This window comes from Triticum aestivum, chromosome 1D, assembly GCF_018294505.1.
Source record: "Triticum aestivum cultivar Chinese Spring chromosome 1D, IWGSC CS RefSeq v2.1, whole genome shotgun sequence".
Lineage (NCBI taxonomy): Eukaryota > Viridiplantae > Streptophyta > Magnoliopsida > Poales > Poaceae > Triticum > Triticum aestivum.
Window position 1 is genome coordinate 299,985,411 of NC_057796.1, and position 20,878 is coordinate 300,006,288.

The 20,878-nt window shown below is 48.5% G+C and overlaps 1 protein-coding gene across 1 annotated transcript in view; it reads left to right on the forward strand.

The window, feature by feature from the left end:
* LOC123159040 (uncharacterized) overlaps positions 1–88 on the forward strand; it is a 104,067-nt gene extending 103,979 nt beyond the window's left edge. The window contains exon 10 of the mRNA XM_044576846.1: positions 80–88. Coding sequence (XP_044432781.1) covers positions 80–88 — 9 coding nt within the window. The remainder of the gene's footprint in view (positions 1–79) is intronic.
* Positions 89–20,878: the final 20,790 nt, after the last annotated feature.

The window sequence follows — 20,878 nt, forward strand, 5'->3', positions numbered from 1 at the left end:
CCAAAGAAAGGGACGGGCAATCCGTAAGCAACATTGGAGCACTGTGACTTGGTCCATGGTGACATTTTTTGTAATCTAGATGTTCTAAATTTTGTAAAAATTGGAGAATGACTCTTGAGGGGCATCAGAATTTGAAGCAAAATGCCATGAATGAATAACTGTAGTTGCCACGTGTATGGTACTGAATTTGCCATGTTACTTGAACTGAATCTGCCATGCAATTTCTACTGAATCTGCCATACTGTCGTCGAATTGTCACGCCAGATGTCCTCGTGCAAAGACTTAGTCGTGGAGCCATCGCAGCTAGGAAGCTTAAAGGGGTTAAACGGGACAAGGGACACGAGGATTATACTGGTTCGGCCCCTTACGGTGAAGGTAAAAGCCTACGTCCAGTTGAGGTGGTATTACTTAGGGTTTCGATGACCAGGGAGCTTAATCGCTATGCCTGGCTATCGATCTGTAGTTTCTTATCTTGAACCGCCGCCGGGTCGTCCCTTTATATAGAGAGGTTGACGCCCTGCGGCTCTCAGAGTCCCGGCCGGCTTATAACAGTATCCGGCTCGGACTCTTAACTATTCTTGCCTTACACTACAAGTCTTGCCATAACGACGGTTTATCACTACGGGCCTTAAGCCGCCTCCGGGTCTTAAGCCCATTACTGACCCGCCATCCTCGAGCTTGGTACTGGGCTTCACGTGATGATCATTATAACATAACCCGGCCCCTCCTGGGCGGGTGACTCTAATGGTTATATCCTCAACATTAGGCCCCAGATTGATTTGAACCGGTTCACGTCAATCTTCAAAATCTTTCGGCTTCTGCTTGTGCAAAGGTTATAACCCGCCGTGACGTCATCTTCTGGATTCTTGGTAACCCATCATGATGTCATCTTCCATTAAATTCATTTTTTATTCCGTCATATCCCAACGGATCTTATCTTTAATGACCATCCCGAAAATCGAGGCGTTCCTGCGGCAAGATAATCATGTCCTCAGCCTCCTCGTTTCCCGCGCCCATTTACCAGCCGTCCCTTATAAATAGGCCCGGCCCATAGGCCTTCGTCACTCTTCCCTTCCATCATCTTCCTCCTCTGACGCTCCAGAGCCCGAGCTCCGCCGCCGCCATCGCGCCCCTCGTCTTCATCAACCTCGGCCGCTGCATCACCCTGAGTCGGTCCAGAGAAACGGCGGCGCCTCTCTGCTGCTCATCAGCACCAGTAAGTCCTCACTGTCCCGTACCTTAGATCCGCATTAGGGCTCGCAGGTTCTCTGTGTTCTTCGTAGTTCATCACGATTTCTTCACAGTTCCACCACCGAGGCTCCTTTTGGTCCAAAAACGGTACAGACTCCCTGTGGTAGTAGTTTCTCACCCGTTTTTATGCTAGTAGATCCCTTTTGCCCGCAAAAAGACCTCATTTAGGGCTTATGAACTTCTCTGTATCAGCTTTTTAGGTCTAGAAATTTTTCCTTTCTGGACGATCGTTTGATCCAAAATAATCCCTACCATCTATGGAACTTGTTTATGCAACACATAGACAAAAACTGCATCTGTTAGCCATAGCGGCTCATATCGCCGGCTTAAAAGAGGCCATGCTTTGTGAAATTTCCAGCTCATTCATAATAGAGTTAAATAACTTAAATTGCTCTTGGTATCCACAGCGGCTTAAATAACCTGACACAATTAGCCATATATCATTAGGCCCCTTCATAAACCGCCATCTTGAATACTGAACTGAAATCTTCCTCCGGCTTAAATTTGAACCGGAAATTTTCTTTTGTCATAGGCTTCCACCTTTCACAATGCCGCCCAAGGCTCCCAAGGCGCTCATTACGTGCAACTGGGTGAGATCCAATGTTACTGATAGCACATTAGATGACTTCGTGAAAACGGGTTACCTGCCTAAGAAAGAGGTCATGTCCTATCGGGCTCCTGACCCGTCTTAAGAGAGACCTCAACCTAAGGACGGAGAGGTTGTCATTTTTGCTGATCACATGAGCCGGGGCTTTGCTCCTCCCGGCTCAAAATTCTTCAGGGACGTCTTGCACTTTTTCGACCTGCGACCTCAAGACATTGGACCCAATTCCGTGTCAAACATTTGCAACTTCCAAGTGTTCTGTGAGGTGTACCTTGGAGAGGAACCCAACTTGCTGCTCTTTAGAGAGCTATTCTATCTGAACCGCCAAAATGAGTGTGCCAACGGGCCCAGCCTGGAACTCGGTGGAATCTCCATCCAACAGCGGAGGGATTGTCTCTTTCCTTACGCTGAACCGCCAAGCCACCCAAAGGACTGGAACCAGACATGGTTCTACTGCCAGGATACTTCTCCGGCTGATGAGAACCCTCTGCCCGGCTTTCGCGCCCTGCGTTTGGAGTCAAATCACCCCATTCCAGAAAAATTATCTCAAGCTGAGCGTCAACCACTTATCCCGACCATCAACAAGATCAAAGCTCTTCTGGGAAACGGCCTTAACGGCGTTGATCTGGTCCGAGTCTGGATTGCCTGGCGGGTGATTCCTCTAAGTCGCCGCCCCGGCTTAATGTGTGATTACACGGGCCGGAAGGATGATCCTCTTCGGCACAGCCCCAACGACTTACCTGAGGACGTCGTTGATGACATGACCAAGTCCCTTCTGAACGAGAGCTTAGCAGACTGCGGGAGGACAGGCTTAAGTCCCTTCTGCAAGGCTAACCCGGCTCCGGCGGTAAGCTATTGATCTGAACACCTTACTTTCCATCTTAACAATTTTCATCTTAACTTCAAGAAACCTTTGTTGTATTTTTCAGGCTAATGACAAGTTCTAGAAGGTCAGGTATGACCATGAGGCTACTAAAAAAGCCAGGAAGGTTAAAAAAAGCCACCAGGAGAGCCGCTCCCCGCAAGAAGGGGAGTAAGCCTAGCGCCTCTGACCTGCTTCACCTGGATGACACCTCCGAGTCAGAGGTAGCCCTTGATTCTTTAGGCTCTCTTTTTTTAACCATCTTATTGACACTGATTATCAGCAGGAGGATACCGGAGCGAGTAACCCGGTGATTGAAGAGGTAACTATACTTTCCTCCGACTCAGAGCCCTTGCCAAGGCTAAAAGTCCGAAGAGTAACCCGGAAAGTAAGATTTTCACATCCTTTAGCTTATCAAGATCCTCAATTTCTTTTGAAGCGACAGATTCATGAGAGCCGGAGGCAAACCCGGACCAACAAGGACACAGACCTCTCCTCCGGCTTACCCGAAGCATCAAGGAAACGCCGGACCGAGGTTATCTCCGACTTATATCCTTTTCATCCTTTGGCGGGCGTCACTCGTCAACCACTCAATTCTTCTGATTCAAACTATCAGGGAACTTCACCTTCCTCCGGTGACTCCATGCAATCTAACTTGCCGGCCTTCAAGACCGCACCTGGGTAATGATGATCAACTTATTTTGTGCTTATCTTACTCATGCCTTTGCACTAACCTTTTGACTTTTAGTGTACAAGCAAAGCCCAGCAAGAGGGCGAAGAAAAATAAGCCGGCCGAAGAGTCGGTCCTAACTGAACCGGAGGCTTCTGCTCATGAGCCGCCGTCTGCCTCAGCTCCTGAAACCACCACTGCTCCATCTGAAGAACAAGTCATGGAGGGTTCTGATAACCCGGAGATCCCCAGCCCGGCTCAACCGGCCGATGATCCGGACGTTGTAATCACCCGGACAGAGTTTGTTGAGCTGGGGAGACCCACTGTGTTAGCTAAATGCTCCGCCAAGGAAGAACTGCTGGAACGCCGCAGGGCCAGGCTGGATATCACTGACTATGCTAATTTGAGCATTGGAGATATCGTCCGGCTATGTTAATCAAGTGCACAACAGCCGGGACCTGGAAATTGACATGGTGAAGCAAATCCAGCAAAAATCTAAGGTATGATTCTCTTGCTTACTCCATAGTTACCCTTACCATGCCAGCCCCCAAGTCTATGACTTATGATAAAATATGTTGTAGACTTAATACCGGCTTAACAATTACTGCAAGAAAAACCGGCTTACCTAGTACCACTCAAGGGCCGGCTTAAGCAGCATAGTTGACCCGGTTCTTTCCTTACTTTAATCAAGTAATTGAACAGCTTTACACATTAGCCCCCAAGTGCCAAGTACCTTTGTCTGCAAAGTGCTTGGGACTTATTTTCATGAACCGGCACTGTAGATAGAGCTTTTGAACATACATTAGCCCCCAAGTGCCAAGTGTCTTTGCTTGCAAAGTGCTTGGGACTTTAATGTCGCATGATAATCACCTGAACTGTAACCCGGAATTTGTACAGGCCGCCTGTAAGAAATTTGAATTGGAAATCTCTGATTTGAAGAGCCGGTTGAAGACCCAGGAAAGTGAAACCCACAAAGCCAACTCCAAATTTGAACTCAGTGTATCTGCACAAGAGAAACTGAAGAAAAAATTTGAAACAGAGAGGAAAGCCTGGGCAGATGAAAAAGCTGCTTTGCTCAGCCGGGCCAAACAGGCGGAGGCCACCCTTACTGAGAGAACCGCCGAGCTGTCCGGCTTAAAACGCCATGTCTCTCAGATGGTCTCCGCAATCTTTGGTAAATTTCTAATCAGTTTACATCTTTTAGTTCCCAGAAACATCTGAATTGCCAACAGCTCACTTGACTTTGTAATGCAGGTCCCAGGAGTTCCAACCTTAACCAGAGCGTGCTGACCAAGCTGAAGGCGGTTTACACTTTGGTGGAGCAACTTTACACCGGGTCACAACGTGCTTTAGCCGTTGTGGCTCTGTCCAATGAAGTTCCCACTCACCTGGCAGATGTACTCAGGCGGCTTGCCGTACTTCGTCAGCACTTCCAAGAGCTGAGACGGGCTTCTGCAAGAGCCGGAGCTATAGCTGCTCTAAGCCGGGCCAAGGCGTTTCTACCGGAGCTAGACCCGGCCGACATCGCTCTTGGATACCCCAGCCTGAAGGAAGACGGCACCCCCTTTGACCAGAAAGACTTCGCCGCCTGTGTGAAGAGCATGCGCCCAATGGCCACCTTGATTGGGAATGACACAGACCTTACCAAGTATCAACCGGGCTATGACGCGGAAAATCAGAGGATCCCAACTCCACGCTATGAAGCAGTCAGCCTGATCCCTCCGACTCGTAAGCATACCTTCGCCCCAGAAGTTGACCCGGCCGGGTTAATTGATGATGAGGCTCAATTTGAAGCCTTGAGTGGCATTGACTGGAAATCATCAACTTTCCAGGTCATGGAAACAGCCGGAGGAGCGGAGAGGGATGAGCCGGGAGCTTCAACCCAACAAGCACTTTGATTTCTTAGGCTTCATGTTTATGCCTTAAAACAATGCCTCACCTTTTGGACTCGGGGAGTTATGTAATAGAGTAGGACAAACACTTAATTTTGTCATGCCATCGTGCACGTGTGTAGCGCTTAACTCTGTTGAAGCTGCTCTTTTATATTCCTCCGGGTTATGCTTGATCATTTACGTTCCTTAAGCTTAAAGAGCTATCTTTAATTGTCCTGCATAGGAAAACAAATCACAAGTCTCTAGGCGACTTACCGCATGGAGAGTCATATTTTTTACATATAACCTGAAATATGAATCAAGGTCCTAAAAGACCGGCTCTCAATGGCCATAATAGCATACCTGCAAGCCTTCAAGTACACTTCCGGTTTATGTAACCCAAATAATGATGTTGAGAGCTCAACTCCGGTTCACTAGCACCTATAATGCTTATTGTGTGCTATCAACATTAAGCCGGTGGAGTAAGAACCACCCGTGCATACTTTCGATATGATCAAAATGACTTGTCGCAAACCAAAAGATCAAAAACTACAGGGGCTTCTGATTCGAATACGACCAGAGAACCATCCCAAAGGGGTTAAACTAAGATTCGAATACGATCATATAGCCCCCAGTGGCTTTGGCGTTGCCGATCAAGAGGTACCGACAGCTATGTTCTCTTAGGTTCGAATACGACCTATGTTTGAACAGGAAGCCCCCAAATGATCTTGAGAGTTGTTTAACGATGCTAATTCGAATACGATCCACGTCGGTTCTCAAAGGGGGTTGAGCTATGATTCAAATATGATCAAGAAAAAACTCCCCAATGAGCTCGGCAATTTGCCAATCAAGTGGGTATCGACAGCTATGTTCTCTTTGGTTCGAATACGACCTATGTTTGAACAGGAAGCCCCCAAGTGACCATATTGTTAACGGGTAGATTCGAATATGATCATAAGCCGGATCAACCTCCGAGTGACCATACAATGTTGTAATAACAATAATACATTTACCTTTGGAGGAAAAAAGGACAGAGGTCCTGCTTTATTATTTACCATAATATATACATGGCTATAGAAATATGTACATTATGAGAGCCGGTGGCTCAAGTGTAATAAGACCGAAGCTGAGCTATGTTCCATGGCCGACGGGTCTCTTCCTCCGACTTACGTGAATCTTTGTACTCCCGAACATCAATAAGGTAGTATGACCCGTTGTGCAAGTTCTTGCTGACCACAAAGGGCCCTTCCCAAGGCGGGGATAACTTGTGTGCATCTGTTTGATCTTGGATGAGCCGGAGCACCAGATCACCTTCCTGAAAGACCCTGGACTTAACCCGGCAGCTGTGATAGCGGCGCAGGTCTTGTTGGTAACTCGCCGAGCGAGCTGCTGCCACATCACGCTGTTCGTCTAACAAGTCAAGAGCATCTTGACGCGCCTGCTCATTATCCACCTCAACATAAGCCGCCACTCGAGGCGAGTCATGACGGATGTCGCTAGGGAGGACCGCCTCCGCTCCATAAACCATGAAGAAAGGCGTGTAACCCGTAGACCTGTTAGGAGTAGTATTGATGCTCCATAACACGGAGGGTAACTCCTCCACCCAACAACCCGGCGTCCGTTGCAAAGGGACCAAAAGCCGGGGCTTGATGCCCTTAAAGATTTCCTGATTGGCTCTCTCAGCTTGACCATTGGATTGAGGGTGAGCCACTGATGAAACATCAAGCCGAATATGCTCTCGTTGGCAAAACTCCTCCATGGCGCCTTTAGACAGATTGGTACCATTGTCAGTTATAATGCTGTGTGGAAAACCAAAGCGAAATATCACCCTTTTCATGAACTGAACCGCTGTGGCTGCGTCACACTTACTAACTGGCTCTGCTTCAACCCACTTTGTGAACTTGTCAACCGCCACCAAGAGGTGGGTCTTCTTATCCTTGGACCTTTTAAAAGGCCCAACCATATCAAGCCCCCAGACCGCAAATGGCCACGTGATTGGAATCATCCTCAACTCTTGAACCGGCACATGAGCCCGTCGCGAGAATCTCTGACAACTGTCACATTTACTGACCAAGTCCTCTGCATCAGCATGAGCCGTCAGCCAATAAAAACCATGACGAAAAGCCTTGGCCACAAGGGATTTTGAGCCGGCATGATGGCCACAATCCTCCTCGTGAATCTCACGTAAAATTTCTTGACCTTCCTCAGGGGAAACACAACGCTGGAAAGTTCCAATGACACTGCGACGATGCAGCTCGCCATTGATAATTATCATTGACTTAGACCGCCGGGTTATTTGTCTGGCCAAAGTTTCATCCTCAGGCAATTCTCCCCGGGTCATGTAAGCCAAGTAGGGTACTATCCAATCTGGGATAATGTGAAGAGCCGCCACCAACTGTGCTTCCGGGTCAGGAACAGCCAAGTCTTCTTCTGTAGGCAACTTAACAGAAGGGTTATGCAAAATGTCCAAGAAAGTATTAGGCGGCACCGGCTTTCGCTGAGAGCCCAGCCGGCTTAATGCATCAGCCGCCTCGTTCTTCCTGCGGTCGATGTGCTCTACTTGGTAACCCTGAAAGTGTCCAGCAATGGCATCCACTTCGCGGCGGTAAGCCGCCATGAGGGGGTCCTTGGAATCCCACTTGCCTGACACTTGTTGGGCCACTAAATCTGAGTCGCCAAAGCACCTTACCCGGCTCAAGCTCATCTCCTTAGCCATCCGAAGACCATGGAGCAAGGCCTCGTACTCAGCTGCATTGTTAGTACAGGGAAACATCAACCGTAGCACATAGCAAAATTTGTCACCTCGAGGGGAAGCTAATACAACTCCAGCCCCCGAGCCCTCCAACTGCTTGGACCCATCAAAGTGAATAGTCCAGTATGTATTATCCGGTTTCTCTTCAGGCACCTGCAGCTCTGTCCAATCGTTGATGAAATCCACCAATGCTTGAGACTTGATGGCAGTGCGTGGCACGTATTTCAGACCATGAGGCCCGAGTTCTATAGCCCACTTAGCAACTCTTCCTGTGGCTTCTCTGTTTTGGATGATATCTCCTAGGGGAGCAGAACTAACCACAGTGATAGGGTGACCCTGGAAATAATGCTTGAGCTTCCGGCTTGCCATGAACACCCCATAAACAAGCTTCTGCCAATGTGGATACCGTTGTTTGGACTCGACGAGTACTTCGCTGACGTAGTAAACCGGCCGCTGAACCGGATATTCCTTGCCTGCTTCCTTACGCTCCACCACCACAGCTACACTGACGGCTCGTGTATTAGCGGCCACATACAGCAATAAAGGCTCCTTGTCGACAGGACCAGCAAGGACTGGTGGCTCAGCTAGCTGTCTTTTCAAATCCTCAAAAGCAGCATCAGCAGCATCATTCCAGACAAAGTCATCTGTTTTTTTCATCATCTGGTACAGTGGCATGGCCTTTTCACCCAACCGGCTTATAAACCGACTCAAGGCAGCGATGCGACCCGCCAGACGCTGGACATCGTTTATGCACACCGGCTTAGCCAGAGAGGTGATCGCCTTGATCTTTTCCGGGTTAGCCTCAATGCCTCTGTGAGAAACCAGGAAACCCAAGAGCTTTCCTGCAGGCACACCAAAAACACATTTGGCCGGGTTTAGCATCATCTTGTAGACCCGGAGATTATCAAAGGTCTCTCTCAGATCATCTATCAAGGTCTCCTTCTCTCTGGATTTAACCACGATATCATCCACATAGGCATGAACGTTGCGCCCAATCTGGTTATGAAGACAATTCTGCACGCAACGCTGGTAAGTCGCCTGTGCACTCTTGAGCCCAAAAGGCATAGACACATAACAGAAGGCTCCAAAGGGAGTAATGAACGCCGTCTTCTCCTGGTCCTTAACTGCCATTTTGATCTGATGGTATCCAGAATAGGCATCCAAAAAGCTTAAACGCTCACAACCCGCCGTAGCATCAATAATTTGATCAATACGGGGAAGCGCAAAAGGATCAGCCGGACAAGCTTTGTTTAAATCCGTATAGTCCACGCACATCCGCCAGGTGCCGTTCTTCTTGAGCACGAGCACCGGGTTAGCTAACCATTCTGGATGAAAAACTTCAACAATAAACCCGGCCGCCAAGAGCCGGGCTACCTCCTCACCAATGGCTTTCCGCCTCTCTTAATTAAACCGCCGGAGAAATTGCCTGACCGGCTTAAATTTTGGATCAATATTGAGGGTGTGCTCAGCGAGTTCTCTAGGTACACCCGGCATGTCAGAAGGTTTCCATGCAAAGATGTCCCTGTTCTCACGGATGAACTCGATGAGCGCGCCTTCCTATTTCGGATCCAGATTGGCACTGATGCTGAACTGTTGAGATGAGTCACCTGGAACAAAATCAACAAGTTTAGTCTCATCAGCTGACTTAAATTTCATTACCGGCTCATGCTCCGTGGTTGGCTTTTTCAAAGACGTCATATCTACCGGGTCAACATTATCCTTGTAAAACTTCAATTCCTCTATCGCACAAACAGATTCAGCATAGGCAGCGTCACCTTCCTCACATTCCAAGGCTATCTTTCGGCTGCCATGAACCGTAATGGTCCCATTGTGACTCGGCATCTTGAGCTGCAAATACACGTAACACGGCTGCGCCATGAACTTGGCGTAAGCCGGCCGCCCAAATAGAGCATGGTACGGGCTTTTTATTTTAACCACCTCAAACGTCAGTTTTTCCGCTCTGTAGTTGTATTCATCTCCAAAGGCCACTTCCAGCTCGATCTTACCGACTGGGTACGCCGACTTACCGGGCACCACCCCATGGAAAACAGTGTTCGATTGGCTGAGGTTTTTATCAGTTAATCCCATACGACGGAAAGTCTCATAATAGAGGATGTTGATGATGCTGCCTCCGTCCATGAGTACCTTAGTGAATTTGTACCCTCCAACCTGAGGAGCCACCACCAAGGCCAGGTGACCCGAATTCTCAACCTGTGGAGGGTGATCTTCTCTACTCCACACAATAGGCTGCTCAGACCATCTTAAATAACGGGGAATCGCCGGCTCAACAGCATTTACAGCCCTCTTATGAAGCTTCTGGTCTCGCTTGCACAGACTGGTGGTAAACACATGATACTGTCCACCATTGAGCTGCTTTGGATTGGTCTGGTATCCCCCTGCTGCTGCTGCTGATTACCCTGGCCAGATTGCTGATTAAAGCCCCCTTGAAAATTCTGAGAGTTGGAATTTGAGCCATCGCCCGGGCCAAGAAAGCCGCCGGCTCCTGAGCCGCCGCCCTGCCCATTGTTGCCATTAAAAGCGTTGGAATTTTTAAAGGCTTTCATGATTGCGCAGTCTTTCCATAGATGAGTGGCCGGCGTATCCCTAGAGCCATGCCTTGGACAGGGCTCATTCAACAACTGCTCAAGCGATGGGCCTGACCCGCCGGTTCGGGGAGGTGGTTTCCCCTTACGTCGGTGGTTGTTACCCTGCGCATTAGCGTTAGCCACAAACTCCCCACCGCCATCGGCCTTACGCTTGTTACCTCCCTGGTTTGCCGGGTTATGCTGAGGGCCCTTGCCATTGCCACTCCGTTTTCCCTTCCCTGTCCTTTCATCATCCGAAGCGGGATCCTTGGTACTATCAGAGTCGGCATACTTGACTAGAGCCGCCATCAGCGTACCCATATCATTGCAATCGCGCTTGAGCCGCCCGAGCTTCATCTTCAGGGGCGCAAAACGACAATTCTGCTCCAACATTAAGACTGCAGAGTCGGCATCCATCTTATCAGATGAATGTATTATCTCTTTAACCCGGCGAACCCAATGGGTTGTAGACTCGCCTTCTTGCTGCTTGCAGTTAGTCAAATCCACAATTGACATAGATTGCCTACATGTATCTTTGAAGTTCTGGATAAACCGGGCTTTTAGCTCGGCCCAAGACCCAATAGAGTTAGGCGGCAGTCCTTTCAACCAAGTGCGGGCAGTCCCATCTAACATCATGGTGAAGTACTTGGCCATTGCCGCTTCACTGACCTCCAGCAACTCCATAGCCATCTCGTAACTCTCGATCCATGCTCCGGGTTGTAAATCAGCCGTATAATTAGGTACCTTCCTAGGCCCTTTGAAATCCTTGGGCAGACGGTCATTACGGAGAGCCGGCACCAGACAAGGGACACCTCCAGTCCTCGTAGGTATACCTGCGTCGATAAAAGCCGTCGGATAAGCCGGGAGTGGCTGGTAAGCCGTCAACTGAGCCGCTTGCTCCGCCTCTTGTCGTGCTCTGTCATGGTCTACCATGTTAACGGCTTCATTATGCGCCGGGCCGTGGCCAGCTGGCAAGTTGCGGCGCCGGACGTTGCTTGAGCCAGTCGCTGATTCCATGTGCCTGCTATAACTTGGGCTCTGGTTTGGATGAGGGGTTGAATGAATCCTGTCCCGGCTATATGAGTATGCCTCTTGCTGCGCCAGAGCCGTCTGAAGAAGTTCTCTGACCCGGCAGGTTTCGACCGCCGTTGGAGAGTCGCCCTCGATTGGAAGAGCCGCCAGTCGCGCCGCTGCGGTGATCATGTTTTCCAACGGGTTGGCATAATGACCCGACCCGACGGTATTGGCACGTACTGAGGCGGGGTAGTGCTCACACGGGGAGGCCCCATCACCTGTGACTGAACCGGCGTTCCAGCCCCGGGTGCTATGATCTCCGGCGGGTTACTGGGTCCTGCACCAGGCGTGTTGAAGAGGTTTCGAGGGTCGTAAACCGGAGGGAGTCGAGATTGAGCCTTCTGATGCCTCCTTCTCATGATCTCATTGGATGCGTTCTGATCCATCGTGAGCCGGAAAGATTGCGCTTGAATCAGCTGAGTCTGGGCGTCGAGAGCCGCCCGTTCCGCAGCCATCCTGATCCCTTCCGCTGCCAGCTCTTCCTTGGCTCTTGCTATGTCCAGCTTTAACTGTGCTATCTCCGCATCATGTTGAGCCTGATCCGCTGGGGCGACCGTAGCAGTTAACAGGGCCGTCATCTTGTCCGTGAGATCCATCAGCACCTGAGCCGGCGAGTGTACAGGGCCTCCTGCCCCAGTGGCGGAGTTTTGAACAGGTTGTGCGCCGGCCATGAAGATTCCAACCCGGCTGGGCGGCTCAAAGGGGTCCGGAATACTATCACCATCGGAACAACCCCTGAGCCTGCCATCTTGAAGCTGGTATAACGAGTCGGTCTCATCTGTGGACGACTCGCCGTCAGAGCGAGCGGCCGCCTCATCGCCAAATCCAGATCCTTCAGAGAGTCCTCCATGGACGCATCCCACGAAAGCACACTTCGAGGCAGGCAGAGTCCGGGCGGGTTTCGCACGCTGAGCCATCTCGATGAGGTCGGCGCAGAAGTCCGGCTCAGGGCCCGGCTCGCCAATCTTGCCAATGAAAACGTGGATTCCGCCGAAGGGGACCCGGTACCCATACTCGATTGAGCCGGCGTCGGGGCCCCAGTTCGCATCGTCGATGTAAAGCTTGCCGTGACGACTCTTGGTCAGCCGGCCCACAGCGTATCCCTTGAGCCCTTCGAAGCTGCCCTTCAAGAACTCAAATCCACCGTGCGCTGGCCCCACGGTGGGCGCCAACTGTCGTGGAATTGTCACGGCAGATGTCCTCGTGCAAGGACTTAGTCGTGGAGCCATTGCAGCTAGGAAGCTTAAAGGGGTTAAACGGGACAAGGGACACGAGGATTATACTGGTTCGGCCCCTTACGGTGAAGGTAAAAGCCTACGTCCAGTTGAGGTGGTATTACTTAGGGTTTCGATGACCAGGGAGCTTAATCGCTATGCCTGGCTATCGATCTGTAGTTTCCTGTCTTGAACCACCGCCGGGTCGTCCCTTTATATAGAGAGGTTGACGCCCTGCGGCTCTCACAGTCCCGGTCGGCTTATAACAGTATCCGGCTCGGACTCTTAACTATTCTTGCCTTACACTACAAGTCTTGCCATAACGGCGGTTTATCACTACGGGCCTTAAGCCGCCTCTGGGTCTTAAGCCCATTACTGACCCGCCATCCTCGAGCTTGGTACTGGGCTTCACGTGATGATCATTATAACGTAACCCGGCCCCTCCTGGGCGGGTGACTCTAATGGTTATATCCTCAACACATACCATTTCTACTGAATCTGCCATGCCATTTGTACTGAATTTGCCATGTTATTTGTACTGAATCTGCCATGTTAGTTGTACTGAATATGCCATGTTAGTTCTACTGACTCTTCATCGCGTAGATTTCCATGTTCAGTCAGCGCATTTTAGTCACACATATTGTATTGTGGTGCAAACTATGGGAAACAAGTTGAAACGGTCTCGTGCAGCAACCGCACAGGTTACGGCTGCGTGATCAAACGACCATGCTAGCCGGTACAGTTAGCAATGAAAAATCAGAACCAAACAGACAAATGAAGAAGGACGATAACTTTCACTAACCTTGTCTGATGAACTACATTTGCCATGTTTTCAAACATCGTACACGCATTCGAAACACCAAACTGGTACTACCAACGATGAAACGCGTAATAATACTGAAAACCATAAACGTATCTGCTGTCACACCTAATTAGGTTCACATCCACACATATATTACAGAAAAATATTCAAATGTCGCTCACACACCACTACTACATACTAGGCTACGCGGAGATGCAGTCATAACATAGTACACGGGCATGGTTTTTGAAAAGAACAAAAGTAATACCATACATTCCTCGGCAACAGAATGTAAGGTAGGCGTTCGGTATGGAGCACCACGTGATCACTTGTACTTCTTGGCGGCTTTCTTGACAGCTTCCTCTATGAACTCACGTGTGTTCGACCGCGTGTTGAAATCTTCATTCATCACCAGTTCCATGTGTAAATTTTGCGGAGCTCGACGACCATTGCAGCTGTGACGACAGGAACCCGTCGACCTTCCCACTTTAAAAGGTATTCCAACGTGTGAAAGCCGCAGTCGTGCCTAAACAAGAAAAGAATCAGGTTAACTCACAAGAACAGGGAGAAAAATCATAAACTTCAATTCAGAGGTGACAAAAGAGGGTAAGCATTGGTTTAGAGGACACATGAAGAAAAGATGGGAAAATACTGGTTTCCTTGCTTCGTAGTCGCCACGTACTCAATTGGAAAATGTCTGATCTAGACCTTTGAGTTTTCATAGTGACGGTTCCATGTCTCTTTGAGGTTTTTGATGAAGTATTCAGCATGCGTAGTAAGGTCTGCATCAGCTTCTGAACGCATTGAATCAAGCACCTCAAAACGTTGGTTCTTCAGGTCAAGGCAAATCGCGTAGTGGTGACCACACTTGTCATGTGGGTCCTGTGGTGCAAGCTCCTGGAACATGGGGAACAAGACCTGCAAGCAAAAATGAAGGAAAGAAGAAGCAGAGTTCACATTAAGAACAGAAATGATGTAGTTGGGAAAATGACGTGTAAAGATATCACCGGTTACACTAACAGGCACATGAGTGACATAAAAGCAGCAAGGGTCCAAGAAAAGTAAACCAACGTATAATGTTTAGTTACAGTGGGTAATTAAAAGAAGTTGCCATCCATGTATGAACAAAGTTGCCATGTATTTTAGTTTGAAGTTGCCACATAGGTTGTATTAAGAAGCAAATCAAAAGTCATTTTACATGGCAGCTGTTGCCACATGAAACAGCTGTCACAAAACAGGGTCTAGCCCACATGGGGAGCATAGCTACTGGCAAAAAAATACCATGGGAGGAAAAATGTGCAAAAAAGGAAGGAGTACTCACACATTTCTTCATTGTGAGCTTGAAATCACCATGCGCAGCAAAATGCTTCCTCAGGATTTTGTGGTGGAAGTCACCATCCCATATTTTGCAGGTCACGCTGTACTGCATGATTGTTTTGTCAGGAGACATATCCATATGCCTGTTGATGAAGTCAATCCCACATGCAACTACATTCTTCGACATTTTACCGAGTGGCCTCATAGACTCGGCAAGATCACCCAGGTCAACGTATGTCGCATCACATTGTATGATCTTGGTTCTGTCCAAGCATGAGCTGTATGAAAATGATATAACATGAAAGAATCATGTCTACTAAGTAAAAAAAGAAATAAAATGTAAATGGAGCATATCTAGAAATAGCAAAAGGACGAATAGTAAAAAGAGCAAAGCAAATGAAAGGTTTATGTGGGTGTGGTCATTACGCTTTCAGCTCCTTCATGTGCTTGCTGTTAGACCTCGCATTTCCAAAGCGCTTGACAATTTCGTACAGCTGGTTCTGATCCTTTGTGGCCTTGACTTCCGGCTCATAATCATCCGCGGGTGGTGCGTGGACTACCCTATGCTGCCTCACAGAACCAGGGGTGGCACTTCTAATGGTATCCTCAGATACCGACTCAGCAGGCACGTTGGAACTTGATTGCCCCTGACCTTGTGAGGACCTCCTCTGCAATGTTGCCTCCTCAATCCTGCGGTAAGCTTCATCAAGTGACGGCGTAATCTCCTCAGGGGTGGTTGCAAGGATCAAAAAAGTGGGTTAGGATACCTGGAAAACAAAACAAATTTAGTTTGAAAGAAAGGTTGCAGAATAGAAATGTAGGCACAGAAAGTAGGGAGTTGCCATGTGCAGGCAACTCCAGTTGCCATGTGCAATGCATTGTAGTTGCCATGTAACAACAACTATAGTTGCCATGTTGTATCAACTCCAGTTGCCATGTGCTTGCAGAATGGAAAATGCAGCATGGCAACAGAAAATGTAGGTGACAACGTGCAAGCAAATCCAGTTGCCATGTCCATCAGATAACATTTGCCATCACAAGTGAGAACCCCAAAAAAATGCTTGGGACAAAAGTCAGACTAAAAAGATGTATACACTTAAACGCAGAAGAAATGTACCTTGCACAATCGGCTCTGCGAACTTCACATCCTTCTTGCCCTCGACCATTGGCTGCGCCATCATTGGGGCCATGCCTGCCGGGAAAGCAAAGGCAACTGGCGTAGGATCTTGCACCACTAGTTGATCTTGACTAATGCCAAGGCTAAAGCTCGGTGGGGTGAAGGCCATTGGGTGCCTCTCCTGCCTACTGACCGGACCGCGAACAACTTGCTGGGCAGAATCCAAGGGTGAAAGATCAACAAACATTTCTGCATCGGCCGCTGCAGAATCATCGGGCTTATTCGTAGGGCGGGGCGTGCTGTCAGCGGTATCAGTCGCAGCTTTCTTGGCAATCTTATTGTTTGGGCTGTAGGGGACATCGATGTTGACTGGGGGCTTAGAAGTGCGCAGATTTAAGTTGTGGTTATCCACGGCGGGTAAAGACGCAGTCTGCTCCGCACGTTCACCTCCGTCAGTCGTGCCCAGCTTGCCACCTGGGTCGGTTGTACTCTGGTCTTCCATTCTCTCCATAACATTGCTTCTGGCAGGTGGTGGGAACAGTGTGGACACAGGCACATAACCAGAGCCATCTCTGCTGCTCCTAGCTACAGCCGACGCGTTGGGTATGTCTGCAGATTGCTTGTAGGGGCTACAATGCCTAGGTGGAAGACCAGCTCGCGTAACGGTCACCTTAGCAACCTCTGGAGCACCAGAAGCTGGAGCTGTTGTGCCAAGAGTCTCACCTGTGGATGGCATATCATTATGAACTGTCGCCTCAGCCCCTTCTTTCGTGGACGCAGAAGTGCCACCACCCACGCGCTTGGAATCCATGTCAGATGAGCGGGAATCTTCCTTGCTTAGGTTGATCTCGGGGCGTCCACTTCAACACTTGCTGATCGGGTGGCATGGCTCACAGCAACATCCTTCATTGCCGGCAGAGTGGGCAATATTTCAGCAGTCCTGGCAGATACCGACTCATCACTCCCAGATGTACGGATGCCTGCTGTCGTAGCCTGCACATCTGCAACTGGCGGAGATGGTCGGCCGCTTGCATCAGAGCTAGTGGGAACAGTGGACAGTGCAGCAGCAGGTTTGTCCACTAGCGCCTCATGAACGTCTGAGTTGCCACCTGTCGATAGCTTTGAGTGTATGCGTTCGAGTGGGTCTCGGGGGTTCTGCTTGGTCACACGTGTGGTAGTCTTCTTCACCCTGAAAAAAAACGCGAACATTGTTAGATGAACCGCTGATAGTTACAATGTAGGTGGAATAAGAGTTGCCATGTGGCCTAGTTAGCAGTTGCCATGCAGAAGAAGCAGGAGTTGCCATGGTAGACATCTTAAAAATGTAAAAAATGTGTGATGTGCCAGGACTGCCATTTCAAAACTAGGTGTGGATGAGTGCACAAACAAATGGAAAAGCTGGTAGTTGCCATGTAGGTGGAATAAGAGTTGCCATTTTGCCTAGTTAGCAGTTGCCATGCAAAACAAGCAGGAGTTGCCATGTAGTAAAAAGAAATAGAGCATGGGAGAAACAGCAGATGCAATGTGGGACTGATGGCAGTAGCCCATGTGTCAAGCTGAATAGCTGCATTGAAAAGCAAAAATATAGCAATATGGCAATGAAAAAGAACAGGGATAACCTACTTCTCGACTGTCTTCCTCAAATCTGGCAACACGACAGGATCACCGGTGTTGGACGTCGACGTACGAGGAGATGACCTAGTGGAAGGCGTGTCACCAGCAATAGGGGCACCCTTGTTCAATCGAGCAGAAACACGGGTTGGCGTTGGTGCTTGTTTCTTCGTAACTGCTCGTCCACCAGCTGTGGCCTCGCTGCACATATAAGAAAGAGGCAAAAAAAGGTGTCAAGTGTTAGACACGGAAATCGTTGCCACGCTTAGCAAAAACAAATGGAAAAAGGGGTCAGTCTGTTCGAAAGGAGAGACAAAACAAAACACTAAAATAGAAGTCGAACCTCCTCCTAGCAGCTAAGGGATCGGTCCTAGGTCTCTTGACAGGAGAGCCCTGCCCAACATCCTCTGGATCCCTCCCCCTCTTTGAGGGCGACACCCCCTTGCCTCTCGCAGCTGTCTGTTCTTTGACTTTCTCCGGTGAGGGGACATCTGGTGCACCCTTGCCCTTCTTACCACCTGCACGAACTTCAACATGTTCATCATCGTTGGTGTCATGGTGCATGTTCTCCATGTCATCGTCATCGTCCTTGTCGAGAGCAGCATCTCCATCTAGTTCATGTTGTGTGTCAGGAAGCTCCTGCGAGCTATTGTAGTCGTACCGACCACAGCAACCAGTTGTCCGATGTGTCCGTTCTGCAACAAATGGAGTGAACTGCCTCACAACCGCGTCGCTGTTAGAGCCATTAAGGGACGTCCAACCCTCAACCAACTTCCCGAGCAAGCTGGTCATTCCGGATGCAAACTGCCCAATTAGATGCTCAACAAGTGCCCTCGCCTGTGCACGAAACAAGAAGCGCAGTAACCAACCGTATTAAAGTCACGTGCACAAGATCAAAATAAACCAAACACAACCATAGATATATATCCTTGATTACCTCAATAGGACAAGACGGAGCTGAGTGCACGTCCATCCACTTTCCAAAGTTTTGAGGCCCACCAAACACGTTGTAGTCTATAGCATGCTTGGCCATCAGCTGGAAAAAACCAAAAAAAACAGCTAGCATGTAAAGAGAGAAAACAATGAACACTAACTAACAGTTCATGTATTGCAAAATAAAAATAAAAAAGAGGAAGAGGATAGAAGTTTCAAAATGGATGGAAGAGTTGCCATGTGGCGTAAGACATGGATACCATGCGTAGACAGCCATGGCTAACAAGGTAGTCATCTCTTGTTAGCCGCAGACGGTTGCCGTATGGGGATTTTTTCATATGTTATGCAGCGTCAAAATTGAAAGAATGTCGTGCAAAGAAAGAAGCCAGAACTAACCTCCAGTTTCCCATATTTCGTATCAGTTATCTTGTTCGCAGCAAGCACAGCCTTGACAGCATCGTAAGTCCACGCAGAAACAGCAAACTTGTGTGGAGGCGGCGGGCCTCCTATCCCAGTAAAGTCCACAGTGGACAGATCAAGACGATCGACGTACATGAGCTGATGTACAACAGTTTAAAAAGAAAAAAATATCAATTGCCATCATGGTATTTTGCAAAAAAGAAGCTAACGTATGTTCCTTCAATCATCAAGTTGGAGGGCATGAAGAAAGAAAGAGTTGCCATGTATTTATGTTAGTTGCCATCTATATGTGTTAGTTGCCATCTAGTTATGTTGGCAGTTGCCATCTTGTTATGATGGTAGTTGCCACAATGTCACCATCATGGTTGCCATGCATACTCAAGGAGCTAGGAGTGTTTGCAAAAGAGTAGTACAAAAATACCATTAAATGGAGTCGACAACCCTTCTGGTACATCTTGTTTGAGAATGCATCATGCAGGAAGTCCGCAATGAACTTACACCAATTCATGTTCTTCACATCTTCCAGTTTTGCCTGCACGACACAAATTTCAGGACAAGAAGTTGCTGCATTAGAAATCAAATGGAAAAACATCAAAAAACTGGCAGTGACTTGCTTACAAATGACATAGGAGTCAAAAGATTGAAGGAAAAATAAAGGAGTAGAGATAGAGCATTCACCAGGATGGGGAAGCATTTGTTGCTTGGGCGAAGAGATGTGGTCGGCGCAAAAACAGCTGAGATCAGGTACATGAGTAGCTTCATCTTAAAAACTTCGCCATGGGTTTTCATGCCCTCCAGCGAATTTGCCAGCACGGTCGTGTTCGGCATGGATGTCATCCCAGGAAACAAACGGGCAAACAACGTTTCCTCAATCTTATTATTGACCTCATACAGGACTTTGATTTCTCCACGGGGCACACCCAATGTGCAGAACACGGATTCCTCGTCTAACGGCAGTCTTCCACGTCCCGGAATCACAAATTCCCTGGAGGCGGGCTCGTAAATCTCACCGAGCCAGTCGCATACAGGGTTCACTAGATTCTTGCACCGAACATCCATCAGAGTCTGCATCCCCAACTCAGCAGCAGCTCCCTTCTGGTCGTCGGTAAATCCCTCGGTCAATATAGTCAGGCGTTCCTGTGAAGCCCTATTGCGATTACGTTTCTTCTTCTGCAAAACAAAGAAATGATCATTTGTTGCCATGTTTCACTATCATGAAACTTTAGTCCCTATCAGACGATTGCAAACTCAACATGACATTCAAAACATATGGGGGAAGGGGTGGGGTGGACAGTTACCTCATCGCCGTCTTTTGTCCGTCCAGTTGCGCGATTCTGCTGCGGTAACTCCATGAAATCATTATCATCGTCTTGATGATCGCCGCGAGCCATTCTGCTGAGGTAAGAACAAAGCAAAATGTCAGGGTGAAAAATGAAAGTATGAAGTAAGCAGTTGCCACCTGACAGAATGTACTTGCCACATGGGCTCAATTGAAAAGTGGCAAAAAGATTAGGCAATATCATGTGAACACCCACACCCCCTATGATTGTCCAACAAAGAAATATGGCAACTAAACACGTTGGCTACATTTGAAAAATGTACAAATCATAAGGCACTTAAAACAAAATGTTGAAGTTGCCATGTTAGCACAAGATAGTACAAACGAAAGGCACAAATCTTCCACTGCACAAACAAATAATGTGGCAACTCACACCCTGTCCTCATACAAGAATGAGTTGCCATATGTTCGAAGGCAAATGTACTATGTTGAAATTGCCATGTTGAAGTGCAGGAC